The 18,337-nt window shown below is 42.2% G+C and overlaps 1 protein-coding gene across 3 annotated transcripts in view; it reads right to left on the bottom strand.

Annotated features, from left to right (window-relative positions):
* The window catches only part of LOC139562888 (tyrosine-protein kinase Fes/Fps-like), a 29,093-nt gene extending 11,311 nt beyond the window's left edge, over positions 1-17,782 (bottom strand). The window contains exons 1-8 of one of the 3 annotated variants that reach the window (XM_071381014.1): positions 17,575-17,782; positions 15,548-15,808; positions 14,300-14,473; positions 9,729-9,825; positions 7,659-7,842; positions 5,470-5,607; positions 5,239-5,358; positions 1,666-1,788 (exon numbers count right to left, since the gene is read on the bottom strand). In XM_071381014.1, the coding sequence (XP_071237115.1) occupies positions 1,666-1,788; positions 5,239-5,358; positions 5,470-5,607; positions 7,659-7,842; positions 9,729-9,825; positions 14,300-14,473; positions 15,548-15,772 (1,061 nt within the window). In that variant the 5' untranslated portion in view covers positions 15,773-15,808; positions 17,575-17,782. Of the gene's footprint in view, positions 1-1,665; positions 1,789-5,238; positions 5,359-5,469; positions 5,608-7,658; positions 7,843-9,728; positions 9,826-14,299; positions 14,474-15,547; positions 15,825-17,574 lie in introns of all 3 variants that reach the window. The other 2 variants (XM_071381017.1, XM_071381015.1) reach the window with 2 other exon arrangements.
* Positions 17,783-18,337: the final 555 nt, after the last annotated feature.

Genomic DNA, 18,337 nt, shown 5'->3' with positions numbered 1-18,337 from the left:
CCTTACTTTGTCTAACAACACTATCATGAATCAAGTGAAGAGATTTTGTGGGTCAGAGTGCAGTATTTATTTAGTTCAAAGCACAAATGTTTGTTAGCACGTTTCTCACACTGGCTTTAGCCATGGCGGGAGCAGACCAGCCAAGGCACGTGTCCTTGTAGGGAGACGTCTTCATAGGGTGACAAATTCCCATGATTTGTGAATCTGTTCGAACCGAACAGCTAGCGCGACAGCTAAAATGGCTTTTAAAAATATATATTTCAGCTAATAGGGAGTATCTAACAAATTAAATACATGATGGCATTTACTAATCATAAACATTTTACATATAATAGATATGTGGGTATATTTGTGGACAAAATTCTTCCTTACATAACTTTCAAATATTACACTGCTACATTAACTAACATCACCACTTGGGTAAAATATTTATTTACTAATCCAGGAAGCATTCAGTCTGTATCTGTTGATTTCCAAAGTGTGTCATCAAACCCAAGACTCCTTAAGGAGAGGGATGTTTCCCTCGGCACCAGTGAACATCAGGCTAGTGTCAGTCAACACAGCTGCTCCATCTATGCACTAAGAGCTTATTAGTAACTTCTAATAACAGCGGACAGGCATCTAAACCAAGACAAATGAGAGGAGAAGCTTGAAAAGTCTCCTCATATCACCATGTTATATTCATAAGGCATAGTGAGTCTTTCCCCCAGAGAGCAGCTACCTTAGCCAGCCATAGCAGAGAGGAGAGCAGCCTAAACTACTCTGATAGGAGACTGCCTGCAGATGAACACCACCGTTGAGAGGAGATCAACACACTGCAAAAATACCAACACACTGCAAAGATATGATGCAGATCAATGCCAAAATTCATTACTCTTTTTTCCCCCAGTCAGTGTTGGTGAAGACAGTGGTTTGGTGCAGCCAGAGCCAACTTTATCCTGGTTCAGACCATAGAAATAGAGTTCTATTCTGCTAATCCAGGATAAATTATCATATTATCAGGTATAACAGCTGTAAGTACTATCTAATTACACTACATCTGCCTAAGTGCTTACCAAGTATGCTTGTAACAGTATAACTTTGTGTAACAGTATAACTTTACGTCCGTCCCCTCGCCCATACCCGGGCGCGAACCAGGGACCCTTTGCACATATCAACAACAGTCACCCACGAAGCATCGCTCCACAAAAGCCGCGGCCCTTGCAGAGTAAGGGGAAACCCTACCTCAAGGTCTCAGAGCAAGTGATGTAACCGATTGAAAGGCTATTAGCGCGCACCACCGCTAACTAACTAGCTAGCCATTTCACATCCGTTACACTCACCACCCTTCAACCTCCTACTTTTCCGCAGCAACCAGTGATCCGGGTCAACAGCATCAATGTAACAGTATAACTTTATGGCGTCCCCTCGCCCCGACACGGGCGCGAACCAGGGACCCTCTGCACACATCAACAACAGTCACCCACGAAGCATCGTTACCCATCGCTCCACAAAAGCCGCGGCCCTTGCAGAGCAAGGGGAAACCCTACTTCAAGGTCTCAGAGCAAGTGATGTAACCGATTGAAAGGCTATTAGCGCGCACCACCGCTAACTAACTAGCTAGCCATTTCACATCCGTTACACATGTAAAGTTGGACCTTCCTGTACATGTGGATATCACCTCACCTCTGACCCCGTTTGATGCCCTCTTCCTCTGCCTCCAGCTCCAACTCCAGCTGGTTGACTGAGGCCTGTTGGGAAACCACATTACCAGCAAGAGACAGCAGTTCCTCTTCTACTGTAGTCAACCTGGTAGAGGGGGAGAGACATGGGGAGAGAAGGGGGACAAAGGGGTGAAATGTGTTGTTGGTGTTGAGATTGTGTGTGTGTGTGTGTGTGTCATATATATAGTACCAGTCAAAAGTTTGGACACACCTACTCATTACAGGTATTTAAAAAAAACTATTTTCTACATTGTAGACATCAACATTGAAGACATCAAAACTATGAAATACCACATATGGAATCATGAAGTAATAAAAAAAAGTGTTAAACAAATCTAAATATATTTTATATTTGAAATTCTTCAAAGTAGCCACCCATTGCCTTGATGACAGCTTTGCACACTCTTGCCATTCTCTCAACCAGCTTCAAGAGGTAATCACCTGGAATGCATTTAAATTAACAGGTGTGCCTTGATAAAAGTTAATTTGTGGAATTTCTTTCCTTAATGCGTTTGAGCCAAATCAGTTGTGTTGTGACAAAGTAGGGGTGGTATACAGAAGATAGCCCTATTTGGTATATTATGGCAAGAACAGCTCAAATAAGCAAAGAGAAAAGACAGTCCATCATTATTTTAATCTGGAAAATTTCAAGAACTGTGAAAGTTTCTTCAAGTGCAGTTGCAAAAACCATCAAGCGCTATGATTAAACTGGCTCTCATGAGGACCGCCACAGGAAAGGAAGACCCAGAGTTACCTCTGATACAGAGAATAGTTCATTAGAGTTACCAGCCTCAGAAATTGCAGCCCAAATAAGTGCTCCACAGAGTTCAAGTAACAGACATCTCAACATCAACTGTTCAGAGGAGACTGCATGAATCAGACAAATTGCTGGTCGAATTGCTGCAAAGAAACCACTACTAAAGGACACCAATAAGAAGAAGAGACTTGCTTGGCCAAGAAACACGAGCAATGGACATTAGACCGTTAGAAATCTGTCTTTTGGTCTGATGAGTCCCAATTTGAGATGCAGAGTAAATGAACAGATGATCTCTGCATGTGTAGTTCCCACCGTGAAGCATGGAGAAGGAAGTGTGATGGTGCTTTGCTGGTGACACAGTCAGTAATCTATTTAGAATTCAAGGCACACTTAACCAGCATGGCTACCACAGTTTCTGCAGAGATACGCCATCCCATCTGGTTTGTGCTTAGTGGGACTACCATTTGTTTTTCAACAGGACAATAACCTAACACACCTCCAGGCTGTGTAAGGGCTATTTGACCAAGAAGGAGAATGATGGAGTGCTGCATCAGATGACCTGGCCTCCACAATCACCCGACCTCAACCCAATTGAAAAAGCATTCCAGGTGAAGCTAATTGAGAGAACACCAAGAATCTGCAAAGCTGTAATCAAGGCAAAGGGTAGCTACTTTGAAGAAGCTAAAATATTTTTTTCTTTGCTTACCACTTTATTGGTTACTACATGATTCCATATGTGCTATTTCATAGTTTTGATGACTTCATTATTATTCTACAATGTAGAAAATAGTAAAAAAATAAAGAAAGACCCTTGAATGAGTAGGTGTTTTAAAACTTTTGACCGGTAGAGTGTGTGTGTGTGTGTATATATATATACATTGTCATGATCGTTGGTTGATTTATTGGACCAAGGCGCAGCGTGCATAGAGTTTGTTCATTGGATGAAACTCAAAGAAAACAATAAAGCGCAAAACGAAACGTGAAACTAATGTAGCGCTCGCAGGCAACTAGACAAGATCCCACAAAAACCCAGTGGGAAAAGGCTGCCTAAATATGATCCGCAATCAGAGACACCGATAGACAGCTGCCTCTGATTGGGAACCATACCAGGCCAACACAGAAATGAAAAAACTAGACTACCCACCCTAGTCACACCCTGACCTAACCAAAATAGAGAATAAAAAGGATCTCTAAGGTCAGGGCATGACATATATATATACATATGTATATGTTATATATTTGTTACATTACAGACTTTTTCAAAAATGGATTTAAAAAAAAGTATCCTCATCAATCTACACACAATACCCCATAATGACAAAGCAAAAACAGGTTTTTCGAAATGTTTGCTAATTTATTTAAAAAAAATGTAAACAGAAATATCACATTTACATAAGTATTCAGACCCTTAATCAGTACTCTGTTGAAGCACCTTTGGCAGCGATGACAGCCTTGAGTCTTCCTTGGTATGATGCTACAAGCTTGGTACACCTGTATTCAGGGAGTTTCTCCCATTCTTCTCAGCAGATCCTCTCAAGCTCTGTCAGGCTGGATGGGGAGAATCGCTGCACAGCTATTTTCAGGTCTCTCCAGAGATGTTCGATCGGGTTCAAGTCCGGGCTCTGGCTGGGCCACTCAAGGACATTCAGACTTGTCCCAAAGCCACTGCTGCATTGTCTTGGCTGTGTGCTTAAGGTAGTTGTCCTGTTGGAAGGTGAACCTTCGCCTCAGTCAGAGGTCCTGAGCGGTCTGGAGCAGGTTTTCATCAAGGATCTCTCAGTACTTTGCTCCGTTCATCTTCCCTCAATCCTAACTAGTCTCCCAGTCCCTGCTGCTGAAAAATATCCCCACAGCTCGATGCTGCCACCATCATGCTTCAGGCCAAAGAGTTCAATCTTGGTTTCATCAGGCCAGAGAATCTTGTTTCTCATGATCTGAGAGTCTTTAGGTGCCTTTTGGCAAACTCCAAGCGGGCTGTTATGTGCCTTTTACTGAGGAGTGGCTTCCGTCTGGCCATTCTACCATAAAGGCTTGATTGGTGGAGCGCTGCAGAGATGGTTCTCCTTCTAGAGGGTTCTCCAATCTCCACAGAGGAACTCCGGAGCTCTGTCAGAGTGACCATCGGGTTCTTGGTCACCTCCCTGACTAAGGCCCTTATTCCCTTATTGCTCAGTTTTGCTGAGTGGCCAGCTCTGGGTAGAGTCTTGGTGGTTCCAAACTTCTTCCATTTAAGAATGATGGAGGCCACTGTTCTTGGGGACCTTCAAAGCTGCAGAAATGTTTTGGTAGCCTTCCCCAGATCTGTGCCTCGACACAATGCTGTCTCAGAGTTCTATGGACAATTTCTTCGACCTCATGGCTTGGTTTTTCTCTGACATGCACTGTCAACTGTGGGATCTTATACTGTATAGACAGGTGTGTGCCTTTCCAAATAATGTCCAATCAATTAAATTTACCACAGGTGGAATCCAATCAAGTTGTAGAAACATCTCAAGGATGATCAATGGAAAAAGGATGCACCTGATCTCAATTTCGAGTCTCATAGCAAAGGTTCTGAATACTTATGTAAATAAGGTATTTCTGTTTTTATAAATGTGATTTTTTTAAATAAAAACCTGTTTTCATTGTGTCATTATGGGGTATTGTATGTAGATTGATGAGGGGAAAAATGTATGAATACATTTTAGAATAAGGCTGTATCTTAACAAAATGGGGAAAAAGTCAATGGGTTTGAATACTTTTTGATTGCGCTGTGTCTGTATGAGCGTATAAACTAACCTGTGCTGGATCCCCTCCACTGTAAGCTCATTTAGTTCCAGCTCTCCAGTCTTTAGTCGATCTGTGTTCTCCAGAAGACCAGAGTCAAACTCCACACACACCGGAACTTCCCCTACAGACCTGAACACACATGGTGAAACTTTTCAGCCTCTTGACAGCACTAAGATCAGAATATTTACATTTGAGTCATTTAGCAGATTCTCTTATCCAGAGCAACTTGCAGCTGAATACCTGTTCTGATGGATGAAGCTCTCGTACTCTTTGTGTGGCTCTATGGCCTTCAGAGCAGTAGACATCTCCTCGTGGACAGATACCACCTCCTGTTGGAGCATACTGGACATGTCATAGTACTCCTGCAGGATCTCCTTCCTGGGTTACAGGGAAAAAGTCAAAGATCAGGTAGAGGTCAGGGCAGTATTATTCAACCCTGGTCTGGGGACCCACTGGGTGTGCAGGCTTTTTTCTAGCTCAGCACTAACGCACCTGCTTCATCTAATCAAAGGCTTGATGATCCGTTATTAAATAGGTACAGTGTCTTCGGAAAGTATTCAGACCCCTTAAACTTTTCCACATTTTGTTAGGTTACAGCCTTATTCTAAAATGTATTACATCGTTGTTTCCCTCATCAATCTACACACAATACACCATAATGACAAAGCAACAATTGTTTAGACATTTTTTGCTAATTCATCAAAATTTAAAAAACTGAAATATCACATTTACATAAGTATTCAGACCCTTTACTCAGTACTTTGTTGAAGCACCTTTGGCAGCAATTACAGGCTCAATTCTTCTTAGGTATGACGCTACAAGCTTGGCACACCTGTATTTGGGGAGTTTCTCCCATTCTTCTCAGCAGATCCTCTCAAGCTCTGTCAGGCTGGATGGGGAGTGTTGCTGCACAGCTATTTTCAGGTCTCTCCAGAGATGTTCGATTGGGTTCAAGGCCGGGCCACTAAAGGACATTCAGAGACTTGTCCCGAAGCCACTCCTGCGTTGTCTTGGCTGTGTGCTTAGGGTCGTTGTCCTGTTGGAAGGTGAACATTCACCCCATTTTGAGATCCTGAGCTCTCTAGAGCACATTTTCATCAAGGATCTCTCTGTACTTTGATCCGTTCATCTTTTCCTCGATCCTGACTAGTTTCCCAGTCCCTGCTGCTGAAAAACATCCCCACAGCATGATGCTGCCACCACGCTTCACCGTAGGGATGGTGCCAGGTTTCCTCCAGACGTGACACTTGGCATTCAGGCCAAAGAGTTCAATCATGGTTTCATCAAACTAGAGAATCTTCTTATTTCTCATGGTCTGAGAGTCTTTAGGCACCTTTTGGCAAATTCCAAACGGGCTGTCATGTGCCTTTTGCTGAGGAGTGGCTTCTGTCTGGCCACTCTACCATAAAGGCCTAATTGATGGAGTGCTGCAGCGATGGTTGTCCTTCTGGAAGGTTCTCCAATCTCCACAGAGGAACTCTAGAGCTCTGTCAGAGTGACCATCGGGTTCTTGGTCACATCCCCGACCAAGGCCCTTCTCCCCCGATTGCTCAGTTTGGACAGGCGGCCAGCTCTAGGAAGAGTCTTGGCGGTTCCGAACTTCTTCCAATTAAGAATGATGGAGGCCACTGTGTTCTTGGGGACCTTCAATGCTGCAGAAATGTTTTGGTAGCCTTCCCCAGATCTGTGCCAACACAATCCTGTCTCGGAGCTCTACGGACAATTCCTTCGACCTCATGGCTTGGTTTTTGCTCTGACATGCACTGCCAACTGTGGGATCTTATATAGACAGGTGTGTGCGCCTTTCCAAATCATGTCCAATCAATTGAATATACCACAGGTGGACTCCAATCAAGTTGTAGAAACATCTCAAGAAAGATCAATGGAAACAGGATGCACCCGAGCTCAATTTCGAGTCTCATAGCAAAGGGTCTGAATATTTATCTAAATAAGGTATTTCAGTTTTTTGTTTTAATTGTGCAAAAATGTATAAAAAACTGTTTTCGCTTTGTCATTATCTGGTATTGTGTGTAGATTGTTGAGGAAATTGTTTTATTTAATCAATTTTAGAATAAGGCTGTAATGTAACAAAATGTAGAAAAAGTCAAGGGGTCTGAATACTTTCCGAAGGCACTGTACTTATAGTACTGGGCTGAAACACCCTGTGGGTCTCCAGGGCCAGTATTGATTACATTACGTGGGTTTGGACAACAGCCAAAAACGATTATATCAAACTTCCCATGAGAGTGCTTGAATTCTTATCAAAAGGGAAGGATATTAGGTGAGATACAAAACCATGCAGTGTAACAATGGGATGACCATAGTCACAGTACTTTCCTACCATGCTGGACACACACGCAATATGATCTAATCACTGACTGGGAATTCACTGACAGAGTTGTGCTTTTCCCTCACACACACACACTTACAGTACGAGTACCATCTCCTGCTGTAGGCTCTGTAGTGCCATGAGCAGGGCAGGTTGGGCCTGGCTGTAGTGGTGCTGATGGTACACCTGGGCTGCTCTGACTGACAGCACATACTCATTATGAAGCTCATGGAGCCTCAGAGTAGCCTTCACATAGCGCTCCCTTGCACGCTCACGCTCTTTATCTAAACAAACATAAGACACAATATATATATACAGTGGGGAGAACAAGTATTTGATACACTGCCGATTTTGCAGGTTTTCCTACTTACAAAGCATGTAGAGATCTGTAATTTTTATCATAGGTACACTTCAACTGTGAGAGACGGAATCTAAAACAAAAATCCAGAAAATCACATTGTATGATTTTTAAGTAATTAATTTGCATTTTATTGCATGACATAAGTATTTGATCACCTACCAACCAGTAAGAATTCCGGCTCTCACATACCTGTTAGTTTTTCTTTAAGAAGCCTTCCTGTTCTCCACTCATTACCTGTATTAACTGCACCTGTTTGAACCCGTTACCTGTATTAAAGACACCTGTCCACACACTCAATCAAACAGACTCCAACCTCTCCACAATGGCCAAGACCAGAGAGCTGTGTAAGGACATCAGGGCTAAAATTGTAGACCTGCACAAGGCTGGGATGGGCTACAGGACAATAGGCAAGCAGCTTGGTGAGAAGGCAACAACTGTTGGCGCAATTATTAGAAAATGGAAGAAGTTCAAGATGACGGTCAATCACCCTCGGTCTGGGGCTCCATGCAAGATCTCACCTCGTGGGGCATCAATGATCATGAGGAAGGTGAGGGATCAGCCCAGAACTACACGGCAGGACCTGGTCAATAACCTGAAGAGAGCTGGGACCACAGTCTCAAAGAAAACCATTAGTAACACACTACGCCGTCATGGATTAAAATCCTGCAGCGCACGCAAGGTCCCCCTGCTCAAGCCAGCGCATGTCCAGGCCCGTCTGAAGTTTGCCAATGACCATCTGGATGATCCAGAGGAGGAATGGGAGAACTCCAATGGCTCTGATGCGACAAAAATAGAGCTTTTTGGTCTAAACTCCACTCGCCGTGTTTGGAGGAAGAAGAAGGATGAGTACAACCCCAAGAACACCATCCCAACCGTGAAGCATGGAGGTGGAAACATCATTCTTTGGGGATGCTTTTCTGCAAAGGGGACAGGACGACTGCACCGTATTGAGGGGAGGATGGATGGGGCCATGTATCGCGAGATCTTGGCCAACAACCTCCTTCCCTCAGTAAGAGCATTGAAGATGGGTCGTGGCTGGGTCTTCCAGCATGACAACGACCCGAAACACACAGCCAGGGCAACTAAGGAGTGCCTCCGTAAGAAGCATCTCAAGGTCCTGGAGTGGCCTAGCCAGTCTCCAGACCTGAACCCAATAGAAAATCTTTGGAGGGAGCTGAAAGTCCGTATTGCCCAGCGACAGCCCCGAAACCTGAAGGATCTGGAGAAGGTCTGTATGGAGGAGTGGGCCAAAATCCCTGCTGCAGTGTGTGCAAACCTGGTCAAGAACTACAGGAAACGTATGATCTCTGTAATTGCAAACAAAGGTTTCTGTACCAAATATTAAGTTCTGCTTTTCTGATGTATCAAATACTTATGTCATGCAATAAGATGCAAATGAATTACTTAAAAATCATACAATGTGATTTTCTGGATTTTAGTTTTAGATTCCGTCTCTCACAGTTGAAGTGTACCTATGATAAAAATTACAGACCTCTACATGCTTTGTAAGTAGGAAAAACTGCAAAATCGTCAGTGTATCAAATACTTGTTCTCCCCACTGTATATCAGTAGAACACACACAAATGTAGCATAGAATGGAAAAACAATACACATGACAAAGATTCACTACTAATATGATCAACTGTGTTGATTTGGTGAATCATTAGGACACCAGTAGTCTAAACAGAACTATCAGGAGGTAATGATCATCTGTTGTCCAGAATGTAATCCTTTCAGTCAGTCAAAGTGAGAGTGTCTCTGTGCTGTTTGGAGAATTGAGACGGAGCCAGACAGAGTGAGCTTCCCCACCTTTACTGGCCTCCTGGTACTTCCTCTTTGCCTGCGCTGCATCCCTCACCAGCTGTCTGTAGCTGGCCTTCAGCCTCTCCAGCTCCGTCTGGGTCACCTGACAAATGGAAAGGGTATATTAGTGTTACCTCATCCAAACAAGGTGCATAAATTGAAGAACAAATGGGATGCCTAGAGAGATATTCAGCCACTCTCTGAGGACAATGAGAGTCCTCAAATACATTTCTACTCGTCCTGTGATCTAACCACACAGCACCGTCATCAGAGAGCGAAAGGAGGGGATCATAAATGTACTTAAAAAGGAGCGGAGGTGATACTGTACAAACAAGTGATACGGGTGAGGTTTGTTAAAAGCGGGAGTGCCTTCACAATGCAGGCTTTTGTTTGACCCCAGCTTTGCCACCTCTGAGACAACACAGACAGACAAGAGAGAGTAGAAAGACCAGACAGGAAAGACCAGGACCCAGACCCTACAGGCCTGTATCCCAACACCTCTCAACTCAGAGGTAGAAGCACACAGGAAGTGGTCGGTGACGTCAGAGAGGCCCTGTAACAGAAACTGGTTTGACTGCAATTCTTTACCCTTAACATTTCCATTAGCCACCATCTAAGGCAGTGGTCACCAACCTTTTCTGAGTCAAGATCACTTTCTGAGTCAAAATGCAAGTTGAGCATGCATGTTAAAACATTTTTTTAAACATGACTTAAAAAACATAAGCCTACGTAACATTAACCAATTAAAAACAGTTCTGTAGCAATGATGTTTGTGCAGTAGGCTTGGATGCCCAATACATTATCACTGCATATTGGCTATGCTTGAATTGCCCTGCCAATTATGTTCTTCTCAGAAAATGTTGAAATTATATTTTAAAAATGTAGTTATATGATCACACTGGTAATAGATCATTTATTGTAGTACTTGTGAGGCAGTGAGCTGAGTGAACATAATATTATTATATATTTATTACTGGACTGATGGCCTGCATCTGATGGTCAGTCTGAGGAGAGGGAGGGAGCAGCAGTCCCTCCACTTAGAAAAGAGGACAGTCTTCTAGCTGATGGCAAAACTCAAGTCACACTGCATTATTTCTGCCTCATGTACCAATTCATGTTGTTCTTCCTATGACCAGAGAAAGTGAAATATTCCTTGATATAAAAAAAAGACAAGCCGCTAATAATAACAACAATGCAAGCGTATCGAAAATTTTCTACACTCATTCATTGCAGCTGCAGTGCTGGTTGTAGCATGAGTGGAAGTAGGGAGAAAGTGTATTTTATGGCTTATAAAAGTGTTGACAGTGCTGAATAACAACTTAAACAAGAACTTAATCATGAAAACAGCAGCTCTTTGCTGTACTCAATTGAGTCTTCATAGCCATCGTTTAAAAAGTTTTTAAATTTCACGCTATCAACTTTTCTGTGAAGACGCCGGTGCACTTGATTTGCTCTCTAGGTCCGCCGGGTAGGCGGAGTTCTACCTTCAGACATGAAATGGCTCAAAATGGGAACACTTTGCCTTCCCGGGACTGGGGCTGCTGAATGAAGTGCACCTACCGCCAACAGCACGAAAAAAGAAAAAAAAAATAGGAACAAGGCTTTATCGTAGTTTTATTTACAGAAATGTTTGGTGATCGACGAGGAATGCCATTCGACCGGTTGGTGACCACTGACCTAAGGTTAATTATAACTATTTTTTATTTTTTAGGGGGTAGATCAGCTTTAATATTGCAGATAGATTGTAGCTTCCATCAATGTAATTGTCTGCATCTTTTCCAATTTCTACCTAGATAACTGCCTTTCTAGGGAGTTTTTCCTAGCCACTGTGCTTCTACATCTGCATTGCTTGCCATTTAGGATTTTTGGCTGGGTTTCTGTATAGCACTTTGTGACATCGTCTGATGTAAAAAGGGTTTTATAAATACATTTTATTGATTGATTTACGGACACAGTATATTTTACAATAGTTATCTTGTTTGTTTTTAATCTCATCCTTCAACTCCACTCAACCCCTCCCATCTATCTCTGAACACCATCCAGTTGATTTCTATTTGCCATATATTTTTCAACTGTGCTGTGATGCTTCACAAAAGTTCACAAAAGGTTAATTATACCTTGCACTACCAAAGTGCAGAGGATGTCTGCATTAGGCCTGTGACTTGTTTGTAGTGCACTGTACAAGGTACTAAGGCAAAACCTGACCCAGGAAATGTACAAACTGCAACCCATAAACCCAGGAATTCATTAAAGATGAACACAATTTGCTCACCGTAATATGGTAATGATAGAAATCACGGAAAGGGCAAAAACTATTGTCATATTAAAGTCCCCGATGGCTTTTGTTCATCAAAATGCATTTGCTATGCAAGAGCAATTCTCAATTAGACAACAATGGCCAAACTCAGTTACAGCCCATTGGCTTTCATTTCAACTGAGTGCTGTCTGTTAATGAAGTTACAATAACTGTGCAGCTCTGCATCTCAAAGAGGAGCGCCTGCTGCATATCCACACTGGTGAAAAGGGAATGCATTATATTCACACATTTGTGATTAATTTAACTATTTCAAGCCCAAAGTTTAAAACAGCTTTCTTTGCAACCTATGCCACGATCTTCAAATGAAGCACATCATATTACAGAGATTAGTACAAGGTGACCGTCTGTTTTGACTGTTTGTTTAAGGTGATAACAGTATTCCTACGTAAGGTCTTTCGGCGCAATAAGCCTTAATAATAGTAATATTAATAGTCTTACAGTGATATCCCTTTGTGCTACAGGATGTTTGATCATTGTTATTCGTACATTTCCTGTTTGACAAGATCAGTGGCAAAAGGCTCTACATAGAGATGTATACTATCTCTAAAATAGAGTGGTATACAAAGAAACCATCAACACTCATAACAAACAAACCAAATACAGTATGAGCTACAGTGGCTTGGGAAAGTATTCACCCCCTTGGCATTTTTCCTATTTTGTTGCCTTACAACCTGGAATTAGAATGGCTTTTTTGGGGGGTTGTATCATTTGATTTACACAACATACCACTTTGAAGATGCAAAATATGTTTTATTGTGAAACAAACAAAAAATAACACAAAAAAACAGATAACTTGGTGTACAGCAATCTTTAAGTCATACTACAGATTCTCAATTGGATTGAGGTCTGGGATTTGACTAGGCCATTCCAAGACATTTAAATGTTTTCCCTTAAACCACTCGAGTGTTGCTTTAGCAGTATGCTTAGGGTCATTGTCCTGCTGGAAGGTGAACCTCCATCCCAGTCTCAAATCTCTGGAAGACTGAAGCAGGCTTCCCTCAAGAATTTCCCTGTATTTAGTACCATCCAACATTCCTTCAATTCTGACCAGTTTCCCAGTCCCTGCCGATGAAAAACATCCCCACAGCATGATGCTGCCACCACCATACTTCACTGTGGGGATGGTGCTCTCGGGGGGATGAGAGGTGTTGGGTTGTGCCAGACATAGCGTTATCCTTGATGGCCAAAAAGCTCAATTTTAGTCTCATCTGACCAGAGTACCTTCTTCCATATGTTTAGGGAGTCTCCCACATGCACTTTGGCGAACACCAAACCTGTTTGCTTCTTTTTTTCTTTAAGCAATGGATTATTCTGGCCACTCTTCCGTAAAGCCCAGCTCTGTGAGGTGTACGGCTTAAAGTGGTCCTATGGCCAGATACTACAATCTCCGCTGTGGAGCTTTGCAGCTCCTTCAGGGTTATCTTTGGTCTCTTTGTTGCCTCTCTGATTAATGCCCTCCTTGGCTGGTCCGTGAGTTTTGGTGGATGGCCCTCTCTTGGCAGGTTTGTTATGGTGCCATATTCTTTCCATTTTTTATTAATGGATTTAATGGTGCTCCGTGGGATGTTCAAAGTTTCAGATATTTTTTATAACCCAACCCTGATCTGTACTTCTCCACAACTTTGTCCCTGAACTGTTTGGAGATCTCCTTGATCTTCATTCTTCATGGTGCCATTTGCTTAGTGGTGGTGCGGACTCTGAGGCCTTTAAGAACAAGTGTATATATACTGAGATCATGTGACACTTAAATAAAGTCCAGCTGTGTACAATCTAAATAATTATGTGACTTCTGAAGGTAATTGGTTGTACCAGCTATTATTTAGGGGCTTTATAGCAAAGGGGGTGAATACATATGCACTCACCACTTTTCAGTTTTTTATTTCTTTGAACTTTTTGAAACAAATAATTATTTTCATTTCCCTTCACCAATTTGGACTATTTTGTGTATGTCCATTACCTGAAATCCAAAAATATATATATTTAAATTACAGGTTGTAATGCAACAAAATATGAAGAATCAGAAATAGCAACACTCTCAGTAAATTTGTGTGATTTTTTTCAACACTGTAGGCTACTGCATATTTCTCCAGCACAAGCATATAGCTGAAAGTCAGCATGTGAAAGTGGAAACTACTTCCCATTTTGAAAGCAAACTGACGAGGTGTTTGGTGGAGGACTACAAAGTGCCTGGTAATAATTATCAGGGCAAATTGAGTTTTACAGAGTGATATGTTCATCTGTTTGTGTGTGTGTGTCTGACCCTGCTGAGCTCCTGGCTGAGCTGGCTCCACTGCTCTGCGTAGGTCTTCCTGAGCTGCTGCTTGTCTCTGATCAGCAGGGTCAGTTTGCTGAGAGGCCCAACCTGCAGGTCCTCAGACTGCCGCCGCATCACACGACTCAAACTCTCCGTCTGAGCCACCAGCACACCCCACGACTGAAAGAGGAAGGAGGCCAGAGAGAGAGAAAGAGACAGAATTAATAAAGAGAATACTTTGCGTATCGCTATCTACTGATCAAACGTAATGCTCAATCATCAATACTGTTGAAATGTCAAGTCCACTTTGCAGCTGGGAGTGGATGTGGTCTAATGTCTAAACCAGTGAGCTTGCTAAAACCAGTGATATAGTGTAGGGGTCATTCCATTTGATTTCAATCACTGAATGAAAGTTCCCATTCATATTTGCCCATGGTAGAAGTAAGTGGTCAGAAAGGGACTTTTTGGACCGGAATGCCAAAATATTTAGGAGATGTGCTCAAAGTTGACCCATTTTGCCTACCCCACCCTACCATGAGACATACTGTACATGTCTTAATCACTGGAAAAGATAAACGGTTGAGTTTGACATAATTAAAACATTTAAACAGGGTTGTCAAACCCTTTAACATCAATTACCTACAAACAAGTAAATGACGCTGTTTTTTTGTTTTGGCTTATGTTGTAGCTTAGACCCTATTTTACAGAATCTGAGATGTTTATATTGTGCCCGCCATCGGTTGAGAAGCAGTATACTTTTGAATACAGGGTGGGTGTCATTTCAATTATAGAAATAGAATTTATAGAATGGACATATCCCAGACCACTGCAATTTAGATGGTACATCAATGAAATATAATATACATTTTTACTTCCTATTACAACCACAAAGATGGCCACTGATCCACCCACCGTGGAATGTCAACTTAAATAGGAATGGCTATTCTATTATCTATATTCAATAGGTTTTCTATGGAAGATTGACAGTATAATTTAAAACAACTGTCACTATCAAACCCAACCGTTTATATTTTCCAGTGATGAAGACATGGATATCTCATGTTGGGGTGGGGTATGCAAAATGGGTCAGCACTGAGCACTTCTATCTTCTAAATATTTTGTCATTCAGGTCCAAAAAGTTACTTTCTGACCACTTCTATGATGGGTAAATATGTATAAAAAGTTTCATTCAAAACAAAAGAGGTGTGGTCAACAACAAAAAATGTCAATCAAATGGAAGGACCCGTAAAGAACCTGGTTGAGCTGGCTGATGTAGTCCAGTCCTCCCCCAGGCTGGGGCCCCTCCAGTTTCTCAACCATGGCAGCCATCTGGTGCAGCTGAACAGAGAACTCCCGGTCGCTCTTGGACCGCTGGCTCATCCACTTCTTCATCACCTCCATGAGACGTAGCTCTGAGTCTTGCAGCCGCATCAGGGCCGCATTGGCCTGGGGACACCACAGGTACTCCCCAAACCCCATCGGATCTGCACCCAGAGCAGTGGGAACCCAGTCAAACTGTAGACAGTAGACACTGGAGTGGATGCGAGAGAATAAACCACACACACACACTTGACCTGGCTAATAAGGTGCAGGAAGATGAAAAGAAAAACTGAATGAGAATGCATGGGATTTATCCTCAGTCTAGACTCTGGACTTTGGGTGTACTTTCTTTACCGGACTGTAGAGTCATTTGAATTAGTTAAACTTAGTGAGGCCAAGGTGTTTAAATAATAATTCCAAGATTACACAACTGATTATTTAAACAAGTTTTATTTGTGTAACTAAGCAAATGTGGCATGTGGAGGGTTTCGCTTCTGGGTGATTTATTTCAAAGGGAGAAAACATTTAGGCAGCACTTCCTCTTGAAATACAGAAGTGCTGAGAAGTGTGACATGGCTCTAAACTGTTTTTTTCGTTTCAGTATAATTTTACTAAGTGAGTTATTATACTATTACAGAGAAGAACGTTAAAATAAGTTGGACATGAGGCTTAACATAATGCAGCCTACTGTGGAACTCTGGCATCATCCATAACCACTCTCCTTTGCCAAGATAATCCATCCACCTGATGGCCAAGGACAAAAAAGGCCACTCTAAAATGTGCTGTTTTGTCACACAACCCAATGCCACAGATCGCTTGAATTGAGGGAGCGTGCAATTGGCATGCTGACTGCAGGAATGTCCAGCAGAGCTGTAACCAGAGAACTGAATGTTCATTTATCTACCATAAGCCGCCTCCAATGTTGTTTTAGAGAATTTGACAGTAAGTCCAACTGGCCTCACAACCGCAGACTACGTGTATGGCGTCATGTGGGTGAGCGGTTTGCTGATGTCAACGTTGTGAACAGAGTGCCCCATGGTGGCGGTGGGGTTATGGTATGGGCAGGCATTAGCTATGAACAACAAACACAAATGCATTTTATTGATGGAAAATTTGAATGCACAGAGATATGGTGACGAGATCCTGAGGCCCATTGCCATGTGATTCATCCGCTGCCATCACCTCATGTTTCAGCATGATAATGTATGTCACCATGTCGCAAGGATCTGTACACAATTACTGGAAGCTGAAAATGTCCCAGTTCTTCCGTGGCCTGCAAACTCACCAGACATGTTATCAAATAGAGCATGTTTGGGATGCTCTGGAGAAACGTGTATGACAGCATGTTCCAGTTCAAGCCAATATCCAGCAACTTCGCAAAGCTATTGAAGAGTGGGACAACATTCCACAGGCCACAATCAACAGCCTGATCAACTCTATTTGAAGGAGATGTATCCCACTGCATGAGGCAAATTATGGTCACACCAGATACTGTCTGGTTTTCTGATCCACGCCCCTTCTTTTGTTATGGTATCTGTGACTAAGAGCTGCATATCTGTACTCCCAGTCATGTGAAATCCATAGATTAGGGCCTAATTTATTTATTTAAATTGACTTATTTCCTTATATTAACTGTTGCGCAGTAAAACCTTTGAAATTGTTGCACGTTGAATTTATAAATTTGTTCTGCGTACATAAAGCAGGGATGAGTAATATGTTGACGAAACCTACAACTGAACATGTTAAACCCGCCCTGCTGAGGAATTTACCTTGATCGAAATTCGATTACACAAAATCCTTTATCTAACTACATAGGGAGATGTGCATGTGTAGCTTGCTGTGAATCCGATACAAATTGTATCATTATCAATAGCCCATGTAGGCTATCATTAAGAGTTCAATGATAGTATACTGTAGTGTAGTGTACTATGAGTTTACGTTGTCCGAAAAAACATTCTCACCTCAGGTTATTGCAAGCAGTCCACTCCTACGTTTCAAGGATTTATAGCATATGTAAGGCTATGACGATTCTTATCAAGGAGGCATTAATTGTGCCGACAGAAACTGTTACAGTGAGTTAGTACTGATATCACTGGTCTGGCTCCGCGACCATACTTGCATCAGAAACACAAAAGCAGGAAGCTAGCGCTGTCCTACCACAGCGGGACTGACTGGGGAGGTGAGTGACTGCGTCCTCTTCGGGACGGAAGGCTTGGTACAGCACAGTTCAAGAACATAACGTCTCATTAACTGGGTGGATAAACTGGGACAATAATTGAGGTAAGCAGGTGACTAAGTTGGAACGCATCATTAGCTTGAGCAGCGGTTGGCCTACAGTACTTTTTTATTTATTTTATTTAACCTTTATTTAACCAGGAAGGGCTCATTGAGATTTAAAATCTCTTTTTCAAGAGCGTCCTGGCCAAGATAGGCAGCACCAAGTCATCACAAAAAATTACAGACAGACAACATGAAAAACTACAAGTAATCTAGTAAAAACCATTGAGTTCACAAGAGTATAACAATATCAAAAACAGCAAATTAAAAACATTGACAGGTCAGGGAATCAGCCTCAAAATCCTTCATCAGTGATTTAAAAACACCAATCGGGACAAGTTCTTCCAGTTTAAAATTATTTTGTAAGGTGTTCCAAGACGAAGGCGCAGAGTACATAAAAGACCTTTTACCAAATATAGTTCGGACATTTGGAACAGTTAGCAGGAT

This window comes from Salvelinus alpinus, chromosome 33 (genome assembly GCF_045679555.1).
Source record: "Salvelinus alpinus chromosome 33, SLU_Salpinus.1, whole genome shotgun sequence".
Classification (NCBI taxonomy): Eukaryota; Metazoa; Chordata; class Actinopteri; order Salmoniformes; family Salmonidae; genus Salvelinus; species Salvelinus alpinus.
Note: the sequence above shows the minus strand (reverse complement) of the source record. Positions and strands in the feature narration are given on the sequence as shown.